Below are 22,464 nucleotides of genomic sequence, written 5' to 3'. Positions count from 1 at the left end.
ATTCTTCTCTGGGTCGGGCCTTGCCCAGTCAGGTTCCAGTCGGACCATGCCACAGCGGTGACGTGCATCATCCGCCAGGTAGACGCAGAGAGTGTCATGGCAAAGGAAGAGGCCAAGAGGATTTTGCCCTGGGACGGGTCCATTAACTCGCTAATCTTGGCAGTCCATCCCCGGCATGGACGTTTTGGACGGCCGATTTTTTCGGTAGGAAAGACCTCCCTTGGGGAAAGGGCTCCTCAACAGGGAAGTCACCAGTCAGTTCACGGGCGAGGGAAGACCTCCAGTCGTGGACTTATTGTTCTCCCGTTCCAATTTTCAAGTCAATAGTGCTTCGAGTGTACCACCTGCTCTGGACTAGGTGACGACACCCTCGACCGGTCAGTAGCCTGTTCAGGTTCTCCTGCATCTTCCCGCAGCTTCCCATGGTCTCGAGGGTTCTCAGGATGGACCAAGGCAACGATGCCTCTGGAGTGACCCAGGCGAGCATAGTTCGCATAGCCTACTCAACTCCTCACGGAGGCCCCGGGGCTCCTTCCCGACCGCCAAGTTCTCCGTGTCGGGGCCCCTCTCCTCTACCAGGACTCAAAGGTCCCAAGTTCGACGGCCTCACCAGTGGATCCCGGGTACTGCCTCGGTCAGGTCTGTTGACAAGAGGATTACAGACAACGTTGAAGGCCGGGAATCCAGTTTCCTCCAGGATCTATTTCCACTAGGAAAGAGCTCCCCCGGTGGGTGAGGACCACATCTTCCCTCCTTTTTGCTGGCATTCTTCCAGTCAGATCCGAATGCGGCCCTCTCGCGCGTCCCTGTATCGGCCAGGTGTCGGCCCGTTTCGCTTCGATTTTTTTCGGAGTCTTTTCACTTCCGTCCTCCAATCAGAGCCTTCGCTCAGAGAAGCGTTCATCTGGCTCGGCTGTTTCATCGTTCCCTAAGAACGTGGGTTCTTTTTTCCAGTGGGGGGTTCGTTCAAGGTACCCCCTTTTTTCCCGGCTCCACCTGTTTTTGTTAGGTGGGCTCCTCGTGGCCATCTCGTTGTTACAGACAGCATCAGGGCGGACAGCTCTCTTGTTGTTCTTCCCCCCCTTTTTGTTTTCCAGCGCCTCCAGCAGGACAAGGGGAGGCTCCGGCCAGAACTCTTCGTTTCTGTCCAAGGCAGCTCGCTGTTTCCTTCCAGAAGAGGTGTTTAGTATTCGGTTTTCGGTTCTAGTCTCCTCTCTCAGCCGGAAAGGGGCCTAGTTCGTTCCAGAACTGGTATGAGCCCTCAGTCTTACATGTCTGCAGGACACCCGGTTCGGTTACACCGACAACCAGTCCACCTTCGGCGCCAGGGGCCAGATTTTTCACATGGATCCATTACTCCATATGTGAAGACTATCGCATGAAGGGCGGACTTCCGCCGCGGTCTACCGAGCAAGGGGTACCCCCTTGGACGATTGGACTCCAGATGTCGACCGTCCAGGTTCCCTGGGCCGCCACCCGATCTAGTCGGCATACCTTTACTAGTTTCTACCAGGCTCACACCCAAGCTTCGGCATCGGCCAGCCTTGGAGTAGGGTTTGCGGGTGGCAGTGACACACCTGTAACAACGTAAGGGCTTGTAAGTCTGGCGCAAGCCCGACGGGGAAGCGGTTGCCTTCCTATCTCCGGTGATGGTATTTCTTCCCACCCAGGGACTGCTTTTGGACGTCCCATGGTCCTGTGTCCCCCAATGAAACGATAGAGAAAGAAGGATTTTTGTGTACTCACCGTAAAATCTCTTTCTCTGAGTCTTCATTGGGGGACACAGCACCCACCCTGCTTGTGTTATTTGTTATATATATTACCTGTCGGTTACCTCAGTGGCTATTTCCCCAGGCCACTGGTCACACGACTATTATTTATAGTTTTTATCTGTATTATCCAGAATGGTTTGATTCTCCTCCTACTGCTTGTGCACTAAACTGATTGAGCCCGCCTCCGGCTCAGGGGTTATACTGCTGGGGAGGAGCTAACTTTTTCTGTTTACTTAGTGTCAGCCTCCTAGTGACAGCAGCATAACCCATGGTCCTGTGTCCCCCAATGAAGACTTAGAGAAAGAGATTTTACGGTGAGTACACAAAAATCCTTCTTTTCTTTCCACAGGGTTGAGGGGGGAGTAGTTTGCATCCATTAGAAGGGTATCAAAAATTTGGCTGGGGAAATAAGGTGGGAGGTGAAGCAATATTTGGAGGGCTTATATACAGGAGAGCCTGTAAAGACGGCAGCATCCCCAAGGGATTTTACATGTGACCTGTATAGAAATGTATAATGGGAATGCCCTAATACTATTAGATAAAGAACCATTTCCCAAGAGGCAGTGACGACAAGCTTTGGATGGTGACATGCCATGGAATAAATGGCGCTATAATAATAAATAATAATAATATTAAATATTCTGGTGCTTTTATATTTCCTTGTGAGTAGTAGTGACACTGGTAATGTTACAATCTAGAAAACCCCACGGGACACCACTTTTTGTTGGTAAAATGCCTGTAACTGGCTAGAATAAACAGCTGATCAGATTTATACTGTGGCTGGTAGAGCCAGTGTACAATTCGTGTATGTACTGGGAAAGCACCTGACTTGTACAGATCCATAGGCCCCTATTCAGCTCAAGGACGCCAAAAGTGCCCCTTTTGGCTGCCTCATGCCCAGTGTATAGCGGTATATTTCTATTTTGCTGATAGAATAGTGCAATTGAATTGCTTAAAGGCTATTCCCATCTCCAATATACCATCTCAATATGTAGTAAGTGTAACAATATCAGCAAATGCCTCCAATTAGAAATATAGTATAGTTCTCCTGATTTTCTGAGTCTTTTTACCTCATATACAGGGAATTTCAGCTTGGGTATCCATGTTTACATCCACTCATAGAGTGACGGCTAGATGCTAGTGGATGTAACCATGGATACTTGGGCTACTGTAATGCCCTGCACATGAGGTAAGAGACATGGCTATATCAGGAGAACTATACTACATCTCTAACTGGAGGTGTTTGTTAATATTTTTATTACACCTACTACATATCGGATTAGGGTCTTGGAGATGGTAATACCCCTGTAAATACACTCATTGGTTCTGTAGTGGCACAGCTCTGCAGTACGGAGTGGTGTTGGAAGGTTCTGGAAGACAACTTGTGTTATACCTTTTGTGGGAAAAAAAACAAACCTAAAACAACCCAGTGATTTAAATAAGCTATTGTCCATGTATTAAATGTCGGAATAAGGTTAAATCCTTATCACTCCCTTGTGACTGGTATATTGGCCTCCATAGACAGGTTGTTCAGCCTCCTTTAGCAGTAATTGTCCAGATGCTGGTCCTCCGCTCCTGAACGCTTTATGTAACGTCACACTAATAAGCTGCATTTCTGTTAATGTTGCAGAGGTTGGCGAGTTCATGCATCCATGTGAAGATGATGTGGTGTGTAAGTGTATCACAGAAGAAAGCAAAGTACCGTACTTCAATGCTCCGATATACCTGGAAAATAAAGAACAGATTGGAAAAGTGGATGAAATATTTGGCCAGTTACGAGACTTTGTATCCTTCCTAAACTTCTTTTCCACATTCTTAAAATGGTGTGGAATGATGTGACCAGATTATACTGTCCCCTCTTTCGTCTATTATAGTTTCAAGCTTCCAATATGTGACTAGTAACATTTCTTATAGCCTGGAATCAAGCAAGCTGAGATCGTAACAATGTATTGGAAAAGATTACTTTCTTCTATACTGAACGTTTGACCTCAAAGTTCTCAGTTTAAATTATTCATAAGTCATCACCAATCTTCCCATTATATAAATGCTAATGTATATAATGGCTTAAAAAGGAATCTGTCATCAGATTTTTGCAAACTAATAATTGAACAGCATAATGTAGGGGAAGAAACCCTGATTCTAGTGATGTCACTGGATTGCTTGTTGTAATTTTGATAATCTCCTGCTGATAAACAGTGATCTTATCACTAGAAAACTAGTATACCTGCTGCCATTAGTCCTCTATATTCATGAGCTCTGTGTAACCCCACTTACACCACGGGGTTATATAGAGCTCTGGATTCAGAGAAGTGGTAGTTCTGCTGCAGGAAAAAAGTGATTTAATCAAAACTGGCGAGCAGCCCAGTTAGGCTATGTGCGCACTTACCGGATTTTGCCGCGGATTTTCTGCGGATTTTTTGCATGTTTCGCTGCAGAAAATGTTCATAACATCTCTGCAGTGAATCACCAGCAAAACCTATGGGAAAAAAAAATCCTATGCGCACTAGGCGGATTTTGACAGCTGCATGTTTTGCTGCGGGATTCCCGCAGCAAAAACAATTGCATGTCAATTCTTTTCCTCATATCGCTGCGGGATTTCACTCCATTGACTCCAATGTAATCGTGAAATCCCGCAGGGAATAACGCAGGCAGCAAATTCTGTGCGGTTCACTGCGTTTTCCTGCGTTATTCCCAGCGGTATTTCGCGGTTTACCTCTGGTAATATACATCGCTTGCCTGCGGTTTTGCAGGGAAGTGATGTCATTACAGGAAGAGGAAGCAGAGCAGAGAGTAAACACACACAGATCACACACACACAGACATCACAGACATAGAACACAGACACATAGAACACACATAGAAAGCAAACGGAAATATAGAAAACAAAACACGTGGGCTCCGCTGTATATTTACCGTCCAGCCGAGGTTAGCACACAGCGGAGGCCCGGTATTCTCAGGCTGGGGAGGGAGAGGGGCAGGGTTAATGTTCCCCGCCTCACTCCCCCTCCCGCAGCCGAGAATATCAGCCGCAGCTGCCCCGGCACTGTCGCATGCATTATGCGGCAGTACCGGAGTGTCCCCGGCTCTTCCTGCAGCCGTGTAGCAGTGGCAGTCAGGGTAATACTAGGAGTTAATGGTGGCGGATCGCCGCCACTAACTCCAGGCTTGATCATGGCAGCGTCTATGAGACAGCTGACATGATCAACCCGTAAGTAAAGTGAAAAAACACACACCGAAAAATCCTTTATTTTAAATAAAACACAAACAAGCCTCTTTAACCCTTTTATTAACCCCTCCCGAAACAAAGCTCCAGCATAATCCACAGCTCCGGCGTCCTGCGAGGCTTGCATCCAGCCGCGACTGACACAGACACTGCTGAATGCAGCCTCGCAGCGAGACAGCAGAGGTAACTCCAGGGCATTTCCCACGGCCGGTAATGTGAACTCACTACCGACCGTGAGAAATGCAGCGTGTGCTCACAGGGACTCTATCTATCCCTCTATCTGTCCCTCTGTCTATCTGTCCCTCTGTCTATCTGTCCCTCTGTCTATCTGTCCCTCTGTCTATCTGTCCCTCTGTCTATCTGTCCCTCTGTCTATCTGTCCCTCTGTCTATCTGTCTATTTCTCTCTCAGAATGAAATGACTTTTTTTTTCAATGTGCTTTATTGCATTGAATGCAATAAAGCACATACCAACCCGCACGTGGCAAAACTGTGGCAATACCGCGGTAAAACCGCAGCAAACCGCATGCGGTTGTCTGGTGCGGTTTGCCGCGGTTTTTTACCGCGGGTGCGGTAATCTTTGAATACTTGCGGAATTTTCTTGAGAAAATTCAATTTCTTTGTCGCTCCTAATTGGGAGACCCAGACAATTGGGTGTATAGCTACTGCCTCCGGAGGCCACACAAAGTACTACACTTAAAAGTGTAAGGCCCCTCCCCTTCTGGCTATACACCCCCCCGTGGGATCACGGGCTCCTCAGTTTTATGCTTTGTGCGAAGGAGGCCAGACATCCACGCATAGCTCCACTGTTTAGTCAGCAGCAGCTGCTGACTATGTCGGATGGAAGAAAAGAGGGCCCATACGAGGGCCCCCAGCATGCTCCCTTCTCACCCCACTTTCTGTCGGCGGTGTTTAAGGTTGAGGTACCCATTGCGGGTACGGAGGCTGGAGCCCACATGCTGATTCCTTCCCCATCCCCATTAGGGCTCTGGGTGAAGTGGGACTTTACCGGTCTCCGGGCACTGAGGCCGTGCTCCATCCACAGCCCCTGGAGGATCTGCTGGATACGGAGCGGAGTTTCCTCAGGGACAGGACCCTGCTCCATCAAGGTACTCCGTGTCCCCGTGCTTATCGCACGCACACTGCAGCATTGCTGGGTGTGTTAGTGCGCCGGGGTAAACAGCGCTGCTGCGCTTGTGCCGTTACTCACTACAGCTCTGCTGAGTGAGGTGACTTAGTACGATCGGCCGATCCGGCCGCGGGGGTCAGTTTTTACTGCGTCGCGGCTGGGATTTGTGGTGCGCCGGGGACTTCCGCGCTGGCCGTGCATATATGACGGCCGCGCTAGATTACTACAGTCCCCGGCTTTTGCGGCCTGGTTCGTATCGTTCCCGCCCCCAGACCTGCCAGTCAGGAGGAGGGCGGGACGCTGTACAGACCAGCAGCGCTAAGAGCTGGAGTCTGTTTTACATACTCCAGCCCTCACACTAGGCACAGTGGGACGCAGTTTCCCGCACTTTTGTTTGTGACGCCCACGGTCCGCCCCTCTTCACAGGACGCCGGCAGCCATTCCTGCCTGCACGCTGAGCTGCAGAGGGGAGACGGGGAGACTCAGACAAGGGATTCTACGACCTCACACCCGCTTTTCAGCGGGCGGTAAGCAGCCCTCAAGGGCTCTCCCCCACTTGTGCCATAGTGTACTTTGTATTTTGTGCTGGCAATACTTTGCACTGTACAGTCGCTGGTGATTTTCTGCTATATACCCTCCTTAGATTTCTCAAGGAGACAACAGCATGTCGTCCGCAAAAAGCAAAAGTGCCAAGGCACGGACTTTATATGCTGCTTGTACCGCATGTGGGGCTACTCTACCGGCAGGTTCCACTGACCCCCATTGTGTGCAGTGCTCGGCCCCTGTGGCAATTGCTCAGCCGGGGCCGCTGCTAGAGGTGACCCAGGGAGAACCACCTGTAAATGCTGTCCAGGTGACAGGGACGGAGTTTGCAGCTTTTGCTGACAGATTGTCTATGACTATGTCTAAAATTCTTGAAACATTGCAGTCTAGACCAGTAACTCAGACCATGGGCACTGTTGATTCATTGCCACCTTGTCCCCCTCAGCTGGACCACTTCCTAGCTCCGGGGGTGTCACATGCACCCCAGGGTGACGGCTCTGACTCGGACGACAGTCCCAGACAACCTAAGCGGGCTCGCTATGAGCGACCCTCAACTTCATCACACTGGTCAGGGTCCCAGCGGGACGACTCTCTGTGTGATGAGGCGGATGTAACTGATCAGGAGTCTGATGCTGGGGCCGCTCTCAATCTAGATACCCCGGATGGTGACGCCATAGTGAATGATCTTATAGCGTCCATCAATAAGATGTTAGATATTTCTCCACCAGCTCCTCTTGCGGAGGAGGCAGCTTCACAGCAGGAGAAATTCCATTTCAGGTATCCCAAGCGTAAATTCAGCACTTTTCTGGACCACTCTGACTTTAGAAACGCAATCCAGAAACACCACGCTTATCCAGATAAGCGTTTTTCCAAACGGCTTAAAGATACACGCTATCCTTTTCCCCCTGACGTGGTCAAGGGCTGGACACAGTGTCCCAAGGTGGACCCTCCAATCTCCAGGCTTGCAGCCAGATCTCTAGTTGCAGTGGAAGATGGGGCGGCACTTAAAGATGCCACTGACAGACAGATGGAGCTCTGGTTAAAATCCATCTATGAAGCGATTGGAGCGTCGTTGGCGCCAGCATTCGCAGCCGTATGGGCACTCCAAGCTATTTCAGCTGCCCTTACACAGGTCGACACGGTCACACGTACATCTGCTCCACAGGTGGCACCCTTGACCTCTCAAATGTCTGCATTCGCGTCTTACGCGATTAATGCTGTCCTAGACTCTACGAGCCGTATGGCGGTGGCGTCAGCCAACTCTGTGGTTTTACGCAGAGCCCTGTGGTTGAGAGAATGGAAGGCAGATTCTTCTTCCAAGAAGTGCTTAACCAGTTTGCCTTTTTCTCGTGACCGATTGTTTGGTGAGCGTTTGGATGAAATCATTAAACACTCCAAGGGTAAGGATTCATCCTTACCTCAGCCCAGACAAAACAAACCCCAACAGAGGAGGGGACAGTCTGGTTTTCGGTCCTTTCGAGGCTCAGGCAGGTCCCAATTCTACTCGTCCAAAAGGACTCAAAAGGATCAGAGGGGCTCAGATTCTTGGCGGACTCAATCACGCCCAAAAAAGCCAGCCGGAAGAACCGTTACCAAGACGGCTTCCTCATGACTCTCAGCCTCCTCTCTCCGCATCCTTGGTCGGTGGCAGGCTCTCCCGCTTTGGCGACATTTGGCTGTCACAGGTCAAAGACCGTTGGGTGAGAGACATTCTGTCTCACGGGTACAGGATAGAGTTCAGCTCTCGTCCTCCAACTCGCTTCTTCAGAACTTCCCCACCGCCCGACCGAGCCGATGCTCTGCTACAAGCGGTGTCCGCTCTAAAGGCGGAAGGAGTGGTGACTTCTGTTCCTCTTCAGGAACAAGGTCACGGTTTTTACTCCAATTTGTTTGTGGTGCCAAAGAAAGACGGGTCATTCCGTCCCGTCCTGGATCTAAAGCTGCTCAACAAACACGTAAAAACCAGGAGGTTCCGGATGGAATCTCTCCGCTCCGTTATCGCCTCAATGTCTCAAGGAGATTTCCTAGCATCAATAGACATCAAGGATGCTTATCTCCACGTGCCAATTGCGCCAGAGCATCAGCGTTTTCTACGCTTCGTTATAGGAAGCGAACACCTGCAGTTCGTAGCTCTACCTTTCGGGCTGGCACCAGCCCCTCGGGTCTTCACCAAGGTCATGGCAGCAGTAGTAGCAGTCCTGCACTCGCAAGGTCACTCCGTGATCCCGTATTTGGACGATCTACTTATCAAGGCACCCTCTCAAGAGGCATGCCAACACAGCCTGAACGTGGCACTGAAGACTCTCCAGAGTTTCGGGTGGATTATCAACTTTTCAAAGTCAAATCTAACCCCGACCCAATCACTAACATATCTTGGCATGGAGTTTCATACTCTCTCAGCGATAGTGAAACTTCCACTGGACAAACAGTGCTCGCTACAGATAGGGGTGCAATCTCTCCTTCAGGGCCAGTCGCACCCCTTGAGGCGCCTCATGCACTTCCTAGGGAAGATGGTAGCAGCAATGGAAGCAGTTCCTTTTGCGCAGTTTCATCTGCGTCCACTACAATGGGACATTCTCCGCCAATGGGACGGGAAGTCGACGTCCCTCGACAGGGAGGTCTCCCTCTCTCAGGCAGCCAAGGAATCTCTCCGGTGGTGGCTTCTTCCCACCTCATTGTCAAAAGGAAAGTCGTTCCTACCCCCATCCTGGGCGGTGGTCACGACAGATGCGAGTCTATCAGGGTGGGGAGCAGTGTTTCTCCACCACAGGGCTCAAGGTACGTGGACTCGGAAAGAGTCCACCCTTCAGATCAATGTTCTGGAGATCAGAGCAGTCTATCTTGCCCTACAAGCCTTCCAACAGTGGCTGGAAGGCAAGCAGATCCGAATTCAGTCGGACAACTCCACAGTGGTGGCATACATCAACCACCAAGGGGGAACACGCAGTCGGCAAGCCTTCCAGGAAGTCCGGCGGATTCTGACGTGGGTGGAAGACACGGCATCCACCATATCCGCAGTTCACATCCCAGGCGTAGAAAACTGGGAAGCAGACTTTCTCAGTCGCCAGGGCATGGACGCAGGGGAATGGTCTCTTCACCCGGACGTGTTTCAGGAGATCTGTCGCCGCTGGGGGATGCCGGACGTCGACCTGATGGCGTCACGGCACAACAACAAGGTCCCGGTTTTCATGGCACGGTCTCACGATCACCGAGCTCTGGCGGCAGACGCCTTAGTTCAAGATTGGTCGCAGTTCCGGCTACCGTATGTGTTCCCACCTCTGGCATTGTTGCCCAGAGTGCTCCGCAAAATCAGGTCCGACTGCCGCCGCGCCATTCTCGTCGCTCCAGACTGGCCAAGGAGGTCGTGGTACCCGGATCTGTGGCACCTCACGGTAGGCCATCCGTGGGCACTACCAGACCGTCCAGACTTGCTGTCTCAAGGGCCGTTTTTCCATCTGAATTCTGCGGCCCTGAACCTGACTGTGTGGCCATTGAGTCCTGGATCCTAGCGGCCTCAGGTTTATCTCATGAAGTGGTTGCCACCATGAGACAGGCTAGGAAGCCATCCTCCGCCAAGATCTACCACAGGACGTGGAGGATATTCCTATCTTGGTGCTCTGCTCAGGGAGTTTCTCCCTGGCCTTTTGCATTGCCTACTTTTCTTTCCTTCCTGCAGTCTGGGTTGGAAAAAGGTTTGTCGCTTGGCTCCCTTAAGGGTCAAGTCTCCGCGCTATCCGTATTTTTTCAGAAACGCCTGGCGCGACTTCCTCAGGTACGCACGTTCCTGCAAGGGGTTTGCAAGGGGTTTGTCATATCGTCCCCCCTTACAAGCGGCCGTTGGAGCCCTGGGACCTGAACAAGGTTCTAATTGCTCTCCAAAAGCCGCCTTTCGAGCCTATGAAGGAGGTTTCCCTTTCTCGTCTTTCACAGAAAGTGGCCTTTCTAGTGGCGGTCACGTCTCTTCGGAGAGTGTCCGAGCTGGCGGCGTTATCATGCAGATCTCCATTCCTGGTGTTTCACCAGGACAAGGTAGTTCTGCGTCCAATTCCAGAATTTCTTCCCAAGGTGGTATCTTCCTTTCATCTCAATCAAGATATCACTTTACCGTCTTTGTGTCCGCATCCAGTTCACCAATTTGAAAAAGGTTTGCATTTATTGGATCTGGTGAGAGCACTCAGGATCTACATTTCCCGCACGGCGCCTCTGCGCCGCTCGGATGCACTCTTTGTCCTTGTCGCTGGTCAGCGTAAAGGGTCGCAAGCTTCCAAATCCACCCTTGCGCGTTGGATCAAGGAACCAATTCTTCACACCTACCGTTCTGCTGGGCTTCCGATTCCATCAGGACTGAAGGCCCATTCTACCAGAGCCGTGGGTGCGTCCTGGGCATTACGGCACCAGGCTACGGCTCAGCAGGTGTGCCAGGCGGCTACCTGGTCGAGTCTGCACACTTTTACCAAGCATTATCAGGTGCATACCTACGCTTCGGCGGATGCCGGCCTAGGTAGACGAGTCCTTCAGGCGGCGGTGGCTCACCTGTAGGAAAGGGCTGTTTGACGGCCCTATCACGAGGTATTCTTTTACCCACCCAGGGACTGCTTTTGGACGTCCCAATTGTCTGGGTCTCCCAATTAGGAGCGACAAAGAAGAAGGGAATTTTGTCTACTTACCGTAAATTCCTTTTCTTCTAGCTCCAATTGGGAGACCCAGCACCCGCCCTGTTTTCTTAGGAAGTTTGTTTTTTTCGGGTGCACATGTTGTTCATGTTGAACAGTTCAGTTCTCCGAGGTTGTTTCTCGGGTTGAATTTGTATTTAAAACAGTTATTGGCTTTCCTCCTTCTTGCTTTTGCACTAAAACTGAGGAGCCCGTGATCCCACGGGGGGGTGTATAGCCAGAAGGGGAGGGGCCTTACACTTTTTAGTGTAGTACTTTGTGTGGCCTCCGGAGGCAGTAGCTATACACCCAATTGTCTGGGTCTCCCAATTGGAGCTAGAAGAAAAGGAATTTACGGTAAGTAAACAAAATTCCCTTCTTTCCAGTGCGCACATAGCCTAAGTGATATATCCCTGGAATTAAGGTCTCTGCCCTTACATCATGCTGTTCTCAGATGGGGGAGAATAACCTGATGACAGATTCCCTTTAAATGTTGTTTTTCTGAGATTATGATGGTGTCATCTAAGATTCAGTTTTAGCTCGACTACAAAAGTAATTCTTAGTGTAGTCCTCTAAGATGAATTCCTTTTAGGTTTATTTGCTGATTATGCAGTTTACCTGTTCTTGAGGCAGAGCACTAAGGCCACGTACTGTCCACATGCCATGTGTTTTGCCACTGTGGATATGGTTTAAATCCTTAGCAAAATCTACATTTGTAATATGTGAATTTGCCGGTAAGATTCCCCCTTTGCTTTAGAATAGAAGCAATCTAGTGCAGAATGGAGCATGTTGTGGTGATCTGCATCATGCTCTGAAAGTTATGTAGGCTTTTTGCAAAATGTGGAAGGAAGTTTCTGAAACGTCATAATAATTCTGAGGGGCTGAGTCTTTGGCTTTGATCTTTTTTTGTTTCTATGGTAAAGAATGTTACATCACATGAAAGCCTTATGTGTCTAATATATGTTTTCAAAATGTTATGCTTGTTGCTTATGGCAACAGTGTTCTACGCGCGCGGGAATACAAAATGGTGGAGTCTAATGTGATATTCACAGCACCTGAGAGCAGAGGAGTGATAAAATTCTTGTTTCTGCACAGAAAGTCCACGAAGGATATTCAAGGTGATATGTCGCAGACATTGGGGGATCGATGCCCTTCACATTCCACAATTAAGAACTGGGTTGGCAAATTTAAAACGGGCCACTACAGCACCAATGATGAGGAACATACTGGACGACGACCGAGTGGTTGTTGTTTTGGAGATTGTCGATGCTGTGCACAACCTCATACTGGCAGATCAACGAATTTCAGCTAAAGCAATAGCAGACATCATGGGGATTACCCGTGAACGTGTTTTTCATTATCCATGAACATTTGGACATGAGGAAGCTATCTGCAAAGTGGGTCCCCAAATGTTTGACAACAGGTCAGACAAGCATGCGAGTGAAAACTTCCCGGTCCATTTGTCAGCGTTTCTGGATTAATATGAACTTCCTGGATCGACTGGTCACTATGGAAGAGACCTGGATTTATTTGTATGACCCTGAAAACAAGGAGCAGTCAAGAGTGGAGGCACAGTGGTTCTCCTCATCCAAATAAGTTTAGGGTGCAAAAATCAGCCACTAAGGTGATGACATCTATGTTCTGGGATAAGGAGGGCGAGCTGCTAGTGGACTACCTTCAAAAGGGTTTCACCATCAATGCAAGGTATTACATTGAACTTTTGGACTAATGGAAGGCAACTCTGAAGGCCAAAAGGCGCGGCAGGCTGTCCAAAGGAATCTTATTGCTGTAAGACAACGCCTCCGCTCACACTGCACAGGCTACCACAGCAAAACTGGCAGAGCTGGGCTTCCAGCTGGTTGACCACCCACCTTATTCACCATATATAGCTCCCACTATCCTCTGTTTCCAAACCTGAAGAAACACCTCAATGGTACCAAATTTCACACCATTTCTGATGCCATGGCTGCTACGGATGCCCGGGTTGAGGCTCACCCCAAATCCTTCTTTTTGTTAGGCTTACAGAACTTGGAATACCGATGTAAGAAGTGTGTTGACATCAGTGAAGAGTATGTGGAGTAAATGTAAAGTTTTATCATCAATCTCGTTGCTTTCTGTGTAAAGCTAAAGACTTATCAGCAGCCCCTCGTATATCTTGATCTATAATATAATTTCACAGCAAGATGTCTTCCACCGTTCCCTGTGAGATTTTCTAAGAGGTGGTAATCATTTTTATTGTGCCTATTATTTAAATTCCTTAATGACGTAAACTAGTACTTTTCTATTAAACTTTCTGAAAATATGAAAGCGTCATCTTTTAAGAAATTACAGAAGGTAAGTGCTTAAAGGCTTTTTTTCATGTTAAAGGCATAGGAAGAAACTGTTACTGTGATGGGTTACACAAGTTTGCAGTTTACCTTCTATTTTCCTATATAGAGATAAGGTATGCACACCAGTGACTATGTAAGGGGAATACATGTAATAGCAGATACTGCTGTGTGAATACTGACATGAAAAATCCAATAGCTATATGTAAGAATGAAAATATGAAAAATGGAATCTGCATTACTGCCATGAACATATGAATAAAGAGAAATTTAGCTACTGAATTGATCAATGCAATAGAGCCCCAACACTACGCCAAAGTATTTCTCTACGTTGGGGTCCCTAGCTTGTGTGTGTCCTCTCATGCAGTTAAAAAACTTACCGTGTATGGGAAGCTGAGACCCAGGCTATTTATGCGTATGATATGGATTGGCAATAGGTGTGGTTGGGGAGGGTTCACAAACGAAAAACTGCTAACAAATAAGGAATAACGTTTGGAACACCATTCTAAGTCTGACCTTCTATTTTCCTTCTGTCAGTTCTTTCTGTTTTTTTTTTGTTTATTGCTCGTTGCCAGCTCAGCTGTTGTAAGCCATGCCCGGCGGATGGCCCTGATATCTGGAGAATACAGTTTGCTCCTGATGCCAGCTTTAGCCATCCTGTGCTACTGATGCTGCAGACAAGGCTGCCTCATAAAGAAGCTTGTAAAAGCTGTTTTTTAGCTGACCAGAATTGCTTGGGTGCAGTGTTACTTATAAGCTAGACTGCAGAGGTGGGCGATCTAGGCAACGAGCTGTTGGGGGGGATGGGGGTTTGGGGGGAAGCAAGAACAGCTGCAAAGATACTTATTTTTACAAGCCCTATCCAACAATATCAGATGGGAATAACCCCTTAAGCAGTACCTATTGTCTGTGTGGCTACCTTTTTACATTTTAAGAAAACTTAACTTTACTCTGGACCCTGAATCTCATATAAGTCAATGGGGACCCGAACTTCTTTGCTGTAAAATGGTGGTAGTAAGGGAAAGTGGGTAGCAAAAAGGGGGCAATTGCCCTGCAAATGTGGATCTAAAACAGAGTAAAAAAAAACAAAAAAAAAAAAACAAAAACATGGGCTCCCACCTATTTTTGATGACCAGCCAGGTAAAACTGACCTGCAGGCTGTAACCATTAGCTGTCTGCTTTACCTTGATTGGTTATGAAAATAGAGGGGATCCCACACAGTTTTTTAAATTATTAAATACATTTTTGATAACCAGCCAAGGTAAAGCAGACAGCTGAGGGGGTTGGTATTATCAGACTCTGATGCCCCATTATTTGGCCCTACGCAGCCTAAAAATAGCAGCTTGCAGTCACCCCAGAAGTGGTGCATCCATTAGATGTGCCAATTTTGGTGCTTTACCCGGCTCTTACAATTGCCCTGGTGCATTGGCAATCGGGATAATACTTTTGGGGTTGATGTTCACTGTGAATTGACAGCTGACGTCAAGGCCAGGGATTGGTAATGGATAGGCGCCACAGACCGTTCCATTACTAATGCAGCAAGTATAGCGTTTAAAAAGACAGGCACAGGTAAAGTAAAAGTTTATTTTAATATAGACTTCCCCCCCCCCCCCCACACACACCCTCGTTCACCAATTTATTACTTCTAAATAAATCCTGGGAGTTACGATATAATCCAAATAGTAATGTTCCATGAAGGCCATTGATTCCTATGGAGCTTGTTCTGAGAACGTTCTCTGAATGACACTCCATAGGTCACTGCTGGTTAGCGGCATGTAAGGAATTTCTCACGCTTTTGAGCACATTCCTGGTGACCGCAGTACTCAGGCAGCAGCTTCGGTCTTGTCGGTTGCCGACCCTTTTAAATCACAATGTGTGGTGCGCATATCATTAGGTCCTCATCCTGCTGGTCTGTGCTAGCCTGCTGAGGATGTACTTTATGGGTGGGGTAAGCATGAGATGCACTGTGCTCCAGTCCCACAGAAGAAGAGGAGCATCAGGTTTACCGACCTACCTTTTGTACATGCCTCTCGCGGTGCTGGGAGCCTCCTGCCTCTCGCGGTGCGCCACCCCTAGTCCTAGCCATGTTCCCCAGTCCTGTCCCTGACCCTCTAGTGCTGTCTGTGCCCCCCAGTGATGTCCGAGCCCCAGCCCCTCCTGTGAGGTGTATATGCCCCCAGCCCCTCCTGTGATGTATGGGACTCCAGTGTCTCCTATGTGATGTATATGATTTACCAATCCTGTTGACTGCGCTCCAGACCGAGACAAACCTAGAAAAGCAGTTGTGAGAAGCAACATGATCAATATCACAGCCGCATCAGAGAGGCTGCTCCAGTCACCACACTAGGGGTGTAGGGGTGAGTTAATTGTTTGACCAAGTATATTAGGGTAATTTTCAAGTTGATAATTTTGTGCGCCCTGAAGGTTGGTAGAAATTTCCAAATGGCCCCCGGCAGAAAAAAGGTTCCCCACCCCTGATCTAAATGGAGAGAGCAATGATCCACTCCATTAAGATGCATGTAATGGATTTTTCAGTGTTAGAAATCTGCCGTGTCTGAATATTATACCCCCAGGATTGTACTTGCTTTGTAAGCAACGATGTGGTCTATTCATTTAAACACCTTAAGTCGCAATATTTTTATGCAACTTCGCACTTCAACAAAAATCTGGAGACATTTGGTGTTAACACACCAGTCCTGATCAGCTACACCAATATGAGTGTGTCGTGGATGAAATGAAAATGCTAACTTACGCAACTAAATTTACACTACACATGTACACTTGCGAGGCACGCTGGGAGTCAGATGTTGGTTTTAATAACTGGCTTGATGAATCAGAGTAAGGAATGGCAGCGAGCGCTTCATTAAGTTGCTAGGCCAGTCCTTAATTGCCTCCAATGTTCCTATTAACTTATGACAAATATCTTGATGGTGAGAAATTAAAACAAACATAGTTGAATGTTTTGTAGATATAATCTTCGAGTTCCTTTTAATTATGTGACCTTTTTTTTCGGTTGTAAACTGATTAATCCATGTAATTTATATGTAATATTTTTTTGTGATGTTAAATCTTTTTTTTTTCTTCTTGATCCTCACAGTTCTACATTGACCCAGCAAAGCTGTTACCTCTACAAAGGTTCCTTCCTCGGCCACCTGGTGAGAAAGGCCCTCCAAGAGGTGGACGTGGTGGTGGAAGAGGTGGACGAGGAGGTGGCGGCAGAGGTGGATTCGGCAGAGGAGGTGGAGGTTTGTATGCCTCTTTTTGTATCTTCATAGAGGTTGTGTCTCAATCTCTCTTATTGATGCCGTTTAACCATTTAGATGCCACTGTCAGTTTGACAATGGCATTTACTTTGCGTTTTCACAAACTTCTGATGCAACTGGGAGTACCGATAGGTTCCCATGGCTACCAGCTTGGTACTCCTGTGAAGCCCAGCCATGTGAAGCACTGGGATGGACTTTATAGGAGATTCTAGCTTACACTATATATTGCAATTTGCAATACATTGCAGAAAGGATGATAGGTTAAGGAGTCTAAAAATAAAGTTTTTAAAATCATCTGTTTTTTTTTGTAGATAACCTTTATATAAAGAAATGTTCAAGACTCACCATGAAAAAATATATATATTTTTATTTTATAACACAATAATTAAATACAATAAAGTACAACATACAAAATTGGACAATTTAAAATATTTTAATTTTCATTTAAATAGAAATATCTGAATTGCCCCAAATTTTCTTATGCTAAAAGTAAAGAAATAAAAAATATAGTTTGGTCTATCACAAAATAAAATGCACATAATAGAGAGAAAAAAAAATAAATACCAGAGTATAATGGAAGTCAATGATATATTCTGGAAAAATGTTCGAGCCCCCCCATTGACTTCCATTATACTTATTCCAGTCACGCCCATCCAACTGCTTGTTACAAGACCAGAGTATGTTAGTCCTCTCTCATCACTACTAAAGTATTGTCCACTATTGGAAAACCCCATAATGGCCCAGTGGTGAGAGAAAAGCAGTGTTACTCTTGTCCCAAAGTGCCATTGCTCCTTCATAGTGACCACTGCAGCCGATTAGCAGCTGGATGTCCACAGTGGGGGCTGCAGTGCTGACTGCTAGGAAGTGGTGCAGGCGCTGAGTGTGATTTTTCTTTTTCTCCCCTTCTTTGGAAGAAGGTTGTCCACTAGTGTACAGCTCCTTTTGAGGGGTTAATTAATCTGAGTTTTTACTTCTTTCTGGCACATAGAAAAAAAACAACATACATTGAGGATGTAGTCTTGGTATTTTGTTTTTATATGGTGATTTTTCTTTTTCTCTTAGGAGGATTCAGGGGAGGACGTGGTGGATTTGGTGGAGGTGGTGGCTTCAGGGGAGGTAGAGGAGGTGGTGGAGGCCGTGGCTTCAGAGGTTAGTATGGGAGATCTTTCTGATTTGCATACTTATCTTTATATTTTCCATTAACTGAAGGTCAAATACTGGCCAAAGCCTTTCTGAGATGGGGCTGGTTCAGACGAGTGTATCATATGGACCTGTGCTGGCCGAGTTAAAATCGGACTGCACACACTGACCAATATTATTCAATAGGGCTGTTCAGATAACACTCAGTCTGTATAGAAAAAAATCGGAGCGTGAACCATTCTCTTTAGTATATCGGATGAGACGCACCCATTCAGGTTTATGGATTTTACAAAACAGATCTGATTCCATGTGGATCAATCTATTTTAAACCTGACTCATGGATATTGCCATTATTAACCTTCAAAAATCTATTTTGTGTGTGTGTGTGTGTGTGTGTGTGTGTGTGTGTGTGTGTGTGTGTGTGTGTGTGTGTGTTTTTTTTTGCGAGATGTTAAGCATATGAAAAATGTCCATTTTTACATACCTGCCCAGTAGCCACGTCAAGGCAACCTTATTATACTAGGTCCTACTCCTCTTCCTTTCTGCCTCTGACTGGGTTTTAAAGGGAACCTGTCACCACTTTTTTTTTACCCTATAAGCTGCGGCCATCACCACCGGGCTCTTCTATACACCATGTTAAAATGCTGTATACAAGAGCCCAGGCCGCTGTGAGAACATAAAAAACACTTTATGATAATTACCTAACGATCGCGCAGTTGGCCATATGGGCGTCTCCGTTGTCCGGTGTCGGCGTCTCCTCTTTCAGCCATCTTCGTCCTCTTTCTGAAGCCTGGGTGCATGACGAGTCTACGTCATACACACTCGCCAATCCTGCGCAGGCACACTACAATACTTTGATCTGCCCTGCTCAGGACCTGAATGCCGGCGAGTGTGGATGACGTCGGACGCGTCGTGCACCGCGGCTAGAGAAGAATAAAGATGGCCAAAAGAGGCGGCACCGGAGAACGGAGACTCCCATATGGCCAACTGCGCTACCGTTAGGAAAGTATTATAAAGTGTGTTTTTATGTTCTCTCAACGGCCTGGGCTCTTATATATAGCATGTTAGAATGCTGTATATAAGAGCTCGTTGGTGGTGGTGGCCGCAGCTTATACGCCAAAAAAGTGGTGACAGGTTCCCTTTAAAAAAAACCTACATGTTTTGCTGAAGATTGACCCACTGCTAAATAATAAAAGCACCTGGGATTGGGTGCATATTCAGTCTAAAGGACATGGTTCCATATGAAACAAGAAAAAAAACACAAGAAAAAAACAGGGCTGACAGCACTCCATGTGAACAGATGTGTATCTGTTCATGACATAGAAAAGCAAAAAAAGGTTACAGCCACACATCTATCTCTCTATCTCTCTTGAATTTAAAATACAGACCCTGATAAATATGAATGAAAATCTAATTATTTCTCATACACTTGTATGACCACAGCCCTAGGGGTGATTAAACAGTAATAAATGGACCGTACTTAAGTGACACATAGATGGCATCCAAGTGCTATTCTTTTTCTTTTCTTATATCACAGAGCCATCCACTTGAGTTAGGTGGTTTGTTCCTCATATTGGATCAAAAATATAAAGGTTTTTTCTTTTTTTCTTTTCCTGATGATGGGTCAGCAAAACATGGATATAACAACCCCATGAACTATAATAGGTTTGTGTTCAATCTGTGAAAAACATGGGTAGAACTGCATTTCTATTACTTGCATTGTTTCTATGGAAATTTCTTTTAAAACTGCCCCAACATTGTTTGACATATGGCATTTATGAACAGTAAGCTGCTTCTTTACAACACACACATGCACTGTCAGATTCTATTATTTTGTCCTAATATATATGTGTTGTTTCATTTGCCTATCTACTAATTACTTTTTTTTTTTTCTTCCTTAATGAAGGAGGCCGGTGATGTGCCGAGTGACATCTGCATTGTTTGGGTTTCTTCAGTGCTCGCTCTCCACTTGGATAAGACTCCATTAAAAAGGATCAACATTTTGGTTTTGAAATGGGACTAATAATACAATAACCACCTGAAAGAAGAGCGGCGCTCAATACTTACCGCACACATGTTCTGTAGCTGTAAGGGACACTGTGGACGTCTGTCATATTCATTTTAACTACCCAATACGCCTTACTGGGCATATTGTCATTTTTATTAAAACTTTTTTTTTTTTCCCAGGACAATGGTATTTTAGAAGCATTGTGGTAAAAAACAAAAAAGGAAAAAAAATCTTTACTAATTAAAACTAAAAACATTTTTTTGTTTAAGTTCTAAAAATGTTGTAAATATAAATCTGTATTACTTGAACTTGCAAATAAATTTTTTACCACGTTTCACTTTTCTCCTTTTATTATAGGTAAGAAAATTGATTGACATAACTAAATACTTTTTAAACGTGAAGATAATTTTTGTTTTGTCAAGTCTGAAAGGGACCTAATTTATTCCAAATGTAACACATTGATTGTATACCTGTACTCCTCCAAGGCTCTATTCATACACAGTCCCTGAGCCAAAAGTCGGGGTCCTACGGAAGTCATATAATGCAAAGCTTTGAGTTGCTATTTCCAGTTTTGTCTAAAACTAAAGAATGTAGAATCTTCAACATAGTAAACATTATTATTTATTTATTATAGCACCATTTATTCCATGGCGCTTTACAAGTAAAAAAAAAATCAAGTACAATAATCATGAACAATACAAGGCACAGACTGGTACAGGAGGAGAGGTCCCTGCCTGTGAAGGCTCAGTCTACAGGGGATGGGTGAGGATACAGTTGGTGAGGGCAGAACTGTTTCTGCAGCACTATAGTGAACTGAGGGGGATATGGTAGTTGGAGGCAGAGCTGGTCATGCAGCGGAATAGTGGACTGAGGGTTACTACAGGTTGTAGGCTTGTCGAAAGAGGTGGGTCTTCAGGTTCCTTTTGAAGCTTTCCATGGTAGGTGAGAATCTGATATGCTAGAGTAGAGCATTCTAGAGTATGGGGGAGGCATGGGAGAAATCTTGTATGCGATTGTGGGAGGAGGAGATAAGAGGGGTATAGAGAACGAGATCTTGTGAGGATTTAAGGTTCTGTGCAGGTAGGTGCCAGGAGACTAGGTCACAGACATATGGAGGAGACAGGTTGCGGATGGCTTTGTATGTCATGGTTAGGGTTTTGAACTGGTGTCTTTGGGCAATGGGAAGCCAGTGAAGGGATTGGCAGAGTGGCGAGGCCAGGGTATAGCGACTTGGTCTTTTGCGATTTTCTCGGTTCTGTGTTTTTAGTCTCCTGACCTGCACCCAACAACGTCTTATATGCTTATGGTGCTCTAAGATCTACTTGGGAGACTTGCGGTCAGTCCAGGCATTCGCAGTCTGTATATGGACAGTGAAACACAGCCATCTGAATCCATTCTTAGGCTGTGCATGTACTAAGTATGCTAAAATACTAAATGAATAAGCAATTGGCAACTTTTATGTAATTCGTTAGTTACGGTATGGTACCTAAGAACTGTAATTATCTCTGAAAGCAATGTTATTTGGAGAATTCCTTGGTAATATGGTATTCTACATGCCACAAGTTTTCCAGTTAGTTTAAAAATAAAACAAACTAAATGCACCATAAGTAAAGTCAGAAGTAATGCGTTATAGTGTTTTGGAAAAGCGCCAACCAAAATGAATCAGAACTTTTCCTAGTGTGAGCGAAATACTCCTTCTATTCCATTGGAACTCCAAGTTAGTAAGATTTGTTTTACAAGCACTTGGGAAATCAATGCAGCACACACAATTTGTCGTGTACTGAAAGTTTCTGCTTTACATGATGGGACTAGTTTATATAGTATCCCAAACAAAAAAATAACTTCTCAGAACTATGCACTAATAAGAGCTGCAGGAGTGTGTTTAGAAATGGGAAATGTCCCCGCCCATCAGTGTAAGCTGAGCCCTATGACATCATTCAGTTAAGACAAGATGGTTTCCATAAGAAAAAAAATGGATTGTATTATTTCACACTAGCCATACCTTACACTACAGCACAATTATTCACTGCCTTCTGAGGGATGGATAGAAAATGTCCAGTGTAAGGTCAAGTTCACATGACTATTTATAGTCTAGGCGATGTCAATGGAAAAAAAAAAAGCACTCAGACCAATGTAATTCAATAGGGCAGTGCAGATGAGCGTTTTATTTTTCTTTCACGGACCAAATCTACACGTGGAATTCCAGAATACACCAGTTTCTTCAGTATGTAGGATGACAGTTGCCGGGCACCGTACAAGTCTATGGGTGCGCAATATAAAAATCTGGTACACCATACAGTGTCCAATTTGTATGCATACATTGCAATTCTTTCATATGGTAAAGTAGTTTTGTACATTTTTAATTGCTGTTTTCAGAATGCAACTCTGATGATTCTCTTATACACATG

The 22,464-nt window shown here is 46.0% G+C and overlaps 1 protein-coding gene across 1 annotated transcript in view; it reads left to right on the top strand.

Annotated features, from left to right (window-relative positions):
• GAR1 (GAR1 ribonucleoprotein) overlaps positions 1 to 20,391 on the top strand; it is a 28,668-nt gene extending 8,277 nt beyond the window's left edge. Inside the window, exons 3-7 of the mRNA XM_075336569.1 lie at positions 3,403 to 3,557; positions 13,593 to 13,652; positions 16,743 to 16,890; positions 17,971 to 18,057; positions 19,955 to 20,391. Of these exons, the coding sequence (XP_075192684.1) occupies positions 3,403 to 3,557; positions 13,593 to 13,652; positions 16,743 to 16,890; positions 17,971 to 18,057; positions 19,955 to 19,965 (461 nt within the window). The 3' untranslated portion in view covers positions 19,966 to 20,391. The remainder of the gene's footprint in view (positions 1 to 3,402; positions 3,558 to 13,592; positions 13,653 to 16,742; positions 16,891 to 17,970; positions 18,058 to 19,954) is intronic.
• The last annotated feature ends 2,073 nt before the right edge of the window (positions 20,392 to 22,464 follow it).

This window comes from Anomaloglossus baeobatrachus, chromosome 1 (assembly GCF_048569485.1).
Source record: "Anomaloglossus baeobatrachus isolate aAnoBae1 chromosome 1, aAnoBae1.hap1, whole genome shotgun sequence".
Classification (NCBI taxonomy): domain Eukaryota; kingdom Metazoa; phylum Chordata; class Amphibia; order Anura; family Aromobatidae; genus Anomaloglossus; species Anomaloglossus baeobatrachus.
Note: the sequence above shows the minus strand (reverse complement) of the source record. Positions and strands in the feature narration are given on the sequence as shown.